Source organism: Acanthisitta chloris, unplaced genomic scaffold (assembly GCF_000695815.1).
Source record: "Acanthisitta chloris isolate BGI_N310 unplaced genomic scaffold, ASM69581v1 Scaffold46261, whole genome shotgun sequence".
In the NCBI taxonomy this organism is placed as follows: domain Eukaryota; kingdom Metazoa; phylum Chordata; class Aves; order Passeriformes; family Acanthisittidae; genus Acanthisitta; species Acanthisitta chloris.
Genome location: NW_008658535.1, coordinates 1 through 7,392, shown reverse-complemented (window position 1 = coordinate 7,392; position 7,392 = coordinate 1). Strand labels below are relative to the sequence as shown.

The 7,392-nt window shown below is 40.1% G+C and overlaps 1 protein-coding gene across 1 annotated transcript; it reads right to left on the bottom strand.

The window, feature by feature from the left end:
• Positions 1–466: 466 nt before the first annotated feature.
• Positions 467–7,277, bottom strand: LOC103812109 (putative phosphatidylinositol 4-kinase alpha-like protein P2; the record flags this gene model as incomplete). The annotated part of the gene is made up of 9 exons (XM_009085115.1): positions 467–1,166; positions 2,231–2,314; positions 3,017–3,106; positions 3,987–4,146; positions 4,791–4,911; positions 5,237–5,362; positions 5,806–5,910; positions 6,518–6,627; positions 7,207–7,277. Coding segments are annotated over 9 exons (919 nt in total), but the record flags the coding sequence as incomplete, so codon positions are not given.
• Between the last annotated feature and the right edge of the window lie 115 nt (positions 7,278–7,392).

The following is a 7,392-nucleotide window of genomic DNA, read 5'->3' as shown; positions in this document are numbered from 1 at the left end:
TGTTCCCCTCACCCCTGAGCCGTGCTGAGGGCTGTGTTCTCCTCACCTTTGAGCCCTGCTCGGGGCTGTGTCTCTGTCACTGCAGCCGCAGAAGGGGAGACTGGACATCTGGGGAAAAATCCCCTAAAGAAGGGACAGCCTGTGTTTTGAAGAGCCCATTCCAGAATGAAAAGCATGTAAAAAGGGAACGAAGACCCCGAAGTGCTGTGTCCAAGCCCAGGGTAGGGCTCCTTTGTCAGCAACCTAGGGGAGCTTTATCTTGGTCCTATGTTCCAGCTCCTCAGGATGCAAGTCTTGCACAAAACATTTATTTTATGAATGAAAAATGTAATTTAAGATGGACAAAAGCAGCTGAAGAAGAAATCAGATTTGTCCATTACAAAAGAAGGTCATAATATAAAGAACAGTACAGAGATGTGCGGAGTGATGTAGTGTTTACACTAAAAACTCAGTGCAGAGCAAACGATTTGGAACAGACACAAAGTCTAAGGTCTTTTATTACATTTTATAGATTAAATATATCCTCAGTAGAGTCTCTGTTTTAAAACACACAAAAGGAAAAAATACATTCTTCATGTACATATGAAATACTGACCATGTAGCAGGGACAATGTACAGTGCAAAGTATGAACACAGCTACACAGACATCACCACCTTAGATGATTATCAGACTTTTTCTACAGTAAAACTGGAATAAGTTAACATTTCTCCTTCCAAAGGGAAACCCATACCCTTCCCTTCCATGGCATTCTGTGGGATTGTGCAGGAAAGGGTTTTACTGACTTTTTAAAGGTATTACAAAATCCTTGCATTGCATGAAAAATCTATCAAACTCCTCAAGCTTTAGCTTTTTCACACATTCATAATCATAGTACAATTTTTATGATTGCAACCCAACTCCAAAAATCCAAGGAAGAACAGAAATATATATAACCTGGTGTAGAGAAAGGAATGGATCAGACTGATTGTTGCAATGTCCAGGAAACATGTACCCACACACATACACAGAGGGTGGAAGAGTGAGGTGTGACAGAACATCTCCTATTTATCACCAGTTTAGAGTGAGGGCATAGGGATTGCACGTTTCACTTCGGCAGTGAATCTCTAGTGTGACTCAGTATGGGATGTCATTCTGGTAGTACTGGATCATGTCATATGTCCTACTCCTAGAGAAGAAAAGCAAAGCCAGAGGTAAGTTAAAAGTTTAAACAAACACTGCACCCATTGTCACAGGAACAATCATCAGGATCCCGCAGAAACAAAACATGGGTGAAGGACATCAGCTGCTAATCAAAACTAGCCCTTCGTGCTTTGAAGGCATTGTGAAGGCCCAGTTAATGTTATGAACAGCACAAAACATCCTGCTCTTGTTTAAACTAGGTAATAAAAAAGTATTTTCATGCTTCTTAGAGTGGCAACAGCATCAGCAGCTTAGATCCTGTGTTTGGATAAGCCAGAAACACCTCACACTGCATTGGCAGCTTGTTTTAGAAGCAGGAAATGCATAATGAATGAAGCAAGATCATTAGGGCTGCATGGAGACAGGATTATGTGGCAATAAAAGTCATCTCAATTAAGGAAAATGCTAATAAAGAAAATAAAAGTGCAGGGGAAATAACAGCATTGATAGCAGCATCTCTGATCAGTGTCTGAGCAAACAAATCTAAGCTTGTTAACAGGTAACTCTGTTATCCATGGGCAGAGCTTGTTCAGGTCACACACTAACCATGCCACAGGTAGAGAAGCTCAAGCTTGTCAGAACTAAGTTGGCTCTGGGCATTCACAGTGTCACTGCCTTCAAAACCCCAATACTAATCTAAGATTCTGAGCAGGTGCACCAGCATCACAGAACATCCAATTCAGTTCTAGCAGAGCTGTATCTGAGCCAGTGAGTGGTACTGGTTTGAAGCTGACCCCATATGGAACTACACAAGACTTTGTATTAGACACTCCAATACATCCCACAAAATCTGTATTATCTGGGATAATTAAACATGCACTTAAGGTGTTTAAACTTGCTATTTGACCAGCCTGGGCTTAAGCCTTCCCTCCCAGTGTGAAAGGCAGGACATGCAGCACATTCAGAAGCAAAGCTCCTATCCTGCATTATCTAAATATCAACAACTCAAAAATGTTTGGTATCTGACTGACAAAACTCTACTTTTTAGCTCTGCTCAAAGCCTGATGACCTTCCTTTAGCTATAGGGAGAAGACATCACAGATGCCAAACCTGTTGCTGAGGAAACAATTCTGGATGATCTTGATGATGAAAGTTGCGGCCTCCCGTTCAGTCATGTTGGGGCTGAACCTGTGTCTATACGAAGAAAATCACAAAAAAGCAAGAGTAAAATTAGTGAGGTCTCCTTTGAGGATGGTACAAATGTGTCATTGCACAAGTTCAGGCAGGTGAGATTTTCCTTGCTCCAAGTACCTACTTCTTGTGAGACTATCTTGTACAAAATGCATCACGCTATAATAAACACTTACTGTTAGCCTTATAGTGGATACAGAGGCTGTGAACTTTGCATCAGTCTAGTGGTGATTCTAGGAACAGCCAATCTCTCTTTCTAGGCAGCTGCTGCTTTTAAAATATCTTTGCACCAAGTACTGCTCTTGAGCTCCAGCCCAACATACTTTATGAATCTGCACTTATCTTTAGGAGACACCAGGAAGTTAAATGCAGGAAATGCTGACCTAACTCTGCTCACTCTGCAGCTAGCTGTGGAGGCATAAACCTGAAGGACTGTTAAAAGTGTCACATTAAAATCTGTATTTCCTAAGCTGCTGGATGTTACATCATAGTCCCATTCATTATCTGTAGAACAAATTTTAAGATGCTGTGATTCAGACTCCGACACCATTTCAGAGGACCTCAGACTCTGCAACACACCACCTCTCAATTAAAGCAGATCTTTCCTTTACAGTCTCATTTTGCTAGTCCTACAATCTTAAAGATAACCCATGTACCTGGAACAGTAAAGACCATGTTTTCCAGTTCATACATGTGCTGACTTACTTCAACAGCTTGATTGTCTGCCCTCGGAAACAAGGCAGCCCTGTATCCAACATCAGTGTCACCAGTGAGACCACAGCATCCATGTAAGGCCTGGAGAAAAAGAAGACAAAAAGGTTATAGCACTCAAACATCTGCAGTCTTAGCAGGTAAAGCAGGCAAGCTGAGGAGTTCAATGAGCTGGATCACATATTTTTCTGTAATTAAATCAACACATAATCCTCTTACATTTGCTGGTAAAGCTACACCATTGCTTGCCATCTGTCACTTTAATTAAATTTACTCCTCTATGTTGGACTACCAAATACTCAGAATGCCGCAAGATGAAGTCTCAAGAAGGATTATACAAAGCAAAGCTTTAGCAAACAACATTTCTTTGGCATCAGTAAGGTGAATCAGTGCACCAAAATGGCACAAAAGGCTGAAACCCGCAACACCACAGGAACACAGCTTCTAATTCCTAAGTATTCTGTGTAATTCTTTGCCACATCAGCCCAGCTTCCCTTCTCCTTCCTGTCCTCCCACTCAGAACATTTATTATCTACCAAGCTATTACTCTATTATTTAGGTAACATGTTTGCCTTGACACAAAACTTTCTCCAGACTGTTCCCCTCAAGGAACTAAATTGATTTTGACTCCAAGACAGCCCTTTCTGGGGCTACTAGCTGAAGAAACCGATTCTGTAAGATAACATCAATAATACTTTATACTCATGACAGAACAAGCTTTTATTTAGACTCTGCTATACTCTACTTCTCCTACCCACATGCAACATCCTCTTCATATACATTTACTAATGCTCCTGCATGTTAAAGCAAACCCTGTTTGTTTGGTACGGAGCAAGGTGAAGTTGCAAATCTTTCCTGAGAGAGGCTGGCAATCACAGCTGAAGAGTTGAGCTACCAAAACCCCTTCTTATCTGATTTTGGGCATGCAAGTACTTCCACTTTTGAGCAGTTAAGAACACCTTACCTGACTGCCAGATAGCCTCTGACACACATCTCCATGAACCATTTGAATGGTGTTGCCTCCATTTTTCCTCCCATTATCATCACCATCTCATCAGTCAGCTTAATGTCAGGCTCCCAGCCCAGGTTTCCACCAGGTGAGCTTTCAAACATGAATCCAAAATCTGTGCACAAAAGATAATTTGCCTTATAAACTTGGTCAGTTAATTGTGTGCTGTTTTTCAATTGTGTTAAAAATTGTTAATTTTTAACAAAAGCTGACAGAAGAAAGAGGTGGATTTCATGTATTAATACAAACATTTTGACTCCAACTGGAAAAAGGCTTTGGTGAAGTGTAAGAACACCAACAAAAGTATCACCACTATGACATTACACTAGACGTAAGAATGGTGATATAAAATATAAATTCCTTGCTGAAATATCTACGCAGTTCCAGAAAAGCAAAGCTAAAGCAGAGGTTACAGCCTCACACAATTAACGAGTTTACTTGTGAAGTTTAATTCATACCCATACAGTGATGAAAGGAGCCCAAAGACACATTCCTATAATGAAACATACACACATGTATGTATACACGTGTAATCCATACATATGTGTGTATATACTTTCCTGAAGCTGATAAAACTCTGCAAAGCTAAATTGTCACAGAAGCAGACAACACAGATACACAATACTGAACAGGCATGAAAAACTTCCATACATGTTTATAAACTGTGAAATCAGTACACAGATTATTGTCTTTTATCAGGAATCCTTAACAGCAGAAGGGAAAGGCAATGACTGAAATTCAGATGTGCATATGACTGACCAATATGAATGATGTGTCCTTTTTTGTCCAGCATGATGTTGCCATTATGCCTGTCTTTAATCTGGAGCAGAAACAGGAGAAGGCTGTAGGCAGCCATACTGCGGATGAAATTATAGCGAGCCTGGATGAACAACAAGCGAAAACAAATCAGAACAACATAGAGAATTTAATAACTCTCCGCCAGGAGACGATACAGATGAACAAAGGTTTTTTCTTTTTTTTTTTTCCCCCATGCATGATTACTTTGAAGCAATGTTCAATTATATTCTCCATATTTCTATAGCTGCAGTAACTTCTTCAGCTAACTCACTCATAGCCAAAAATGGATTATCAGCATCGGGAACCAGATAAAGCATTATGGTGGTCATTATCCAATTAGCTGTCATTATCTCTTATAGCTAGACTATTTCTCAGTTCAGATTTTTTCGCTGCTTGCCAACTTTTACCTTCTGGAATGCAAGGGTAGTCTCATCTCCATATTGTCTTGTAAAGTAATCATACATCCCAAAGTCTGTCTGCCTGCCCAGCTGGTCACGGGATGTGCAGTCAGGAATGCACTCTATAACACCACACTGGAGGGGAAGAAGAGAAACAGGTCTGTAAAGCATACTCCCAAAATACATTTTGCTCATGGCTCTTGGCAGTCATACAGGTCCTCTGGGAAATGTGGGGAAGCCTATAGAGCACTGAATACAGAATTTCTAGTTTATTCATAAAAATATATATATCCATGATTTTAGAATTTCCATGCTCTGTGACTTTCCCCTGACTTACATAATGTAGTCCCCAAAATCAAACAACAAACATGAATAACCACAAGCAGCAAAATTTCAGAGCCAAAAGCTTTAGAAAAGCAGGAAGCAGAAGAGGAAATACTCTTTTTGTCGCTAGTACTGCAAATATTTGGCATAAGTGCTGTGGGCAGGGCTTCCTTGCAGTATGGAATTTTTATGTGTGCTGGAAGAAATAGTCTTTTTTAATTAGGAACTGTTTTCTACAGTTAATTGCCACTTACCCCAGGAGCTGTGGCCACCACTCTGTATGGAAACACAAAGAGATCCAGGCCCACCAGCTGAAATATGTTCTTGAAAAGATCGATGATTTGTAAAGCCAACATGTCCTGTTGTACAAGAAAAAAATTGCACAAGCATTACAGGGGTTATGGACCATAACTTAGACTACAAAAATGCTCTGAAGAACTCTGAGGTGCACACTAAGTTTCCCCAGCAGGTCTGTGTGCTTGTGCATGCACTGTGACTCTGGGGGAAAGAAAAAGGGAATTGATACATACTGTTTAAGCGGGCAGCAAGCAACACTCATCATTTAACTGCAGACTCAAGAACAACAAACTCTTCCATCACCCTTTGATAAGAGGGCTACTAATAACTCCAGGGATAATAACTAGCATTCCCTCTTAATCAAAGCCAATCAAACTTCAATGTACAAGATCCCACCTTGGGAACTACTGCTATGTTATCAATAGTTCAATTGAAAAACAGACTCTGTAAAATAATTTTAAGGCATGATCAACTGTCTTGAAAGCATGGCCCTTATTTCCAAACCAGAATTCCTCTACGGGTACCACACAGTTCTCTCCCTCGGTTCAGAACTAGTGGAGAATCTCGAAGTTCCAAAGAAAAATACCTCCACACTAAAATTATTTTCTTCTTAGGTATTGTCACCTACAAATCTGTCTTCTATAACTGCAAAGCCCAACAGCTCGGTACCTGTCTGCAGTCATCGCCCACTTTGAAGATAGCTGCCTGCCAACAGATTTTCTTGCTGTCCACCCCTTCTTCTGCACTTTCATCGATGGAATCAGAACGACAACGCAGACCTGCAAGAAGAGGGCAAAGTAAAACCCAGACATGGACTTTAATTAGCAACTTTCTATCATGATAAGCCTTCTGCACTCAAAATCACATTTCACTACAGATGCACTACAGATATTTCTGCCTTGCAAGGTGAATACCATGAGATAATTCCCTTTGTCTACTGGAACTGAAAGATCTCAAACTAGTGTTTTATTTACCTGATAAATGCCTGCTTTGCATTAAGCTAGTCAGCTAAAGCATCCCACAAAATGTATTATGAGAAAAAACAGCCAAAACCTGGAGTTTGCTACAGTCTAAAAACCAGGAAAAGGCCATCAATTTCCACGTTAGTCTAAAGGATCTGTTAAAATTTCTTCAGGATCTCGATGTGTCTTCCTTCCTGGGACTTAAAAATAGATTTAGGCCACCAGAATTTTCTTATCTTTCTTTGATCCAGTTTCATTTCTGAGTGGAACCATTGCAGGTAATGTCAGCATGGAAATAATTTTACTGCAGCAGTACAGGTCACTAAAAGCAGCCAATTTTAAAGGAATTAATGACTCTTCAGTAGCACTGTCAACGGTTAAGACGCAGTTACTAACCTTCTTTTTCAAGCTCACTAACTCCACATCGTTTCACTTTAAATTTGGCCAGATAGGGTGCCTTTGCTGCGCTGAATTGTAATGAAAACAAAGATGATGATGAGTGCAAGTTAGCCAAACAAGAATTTATAGAAAAATACCTGAATAAAATTAACTTATATATAAATAAATAAAGAAATAAAAATT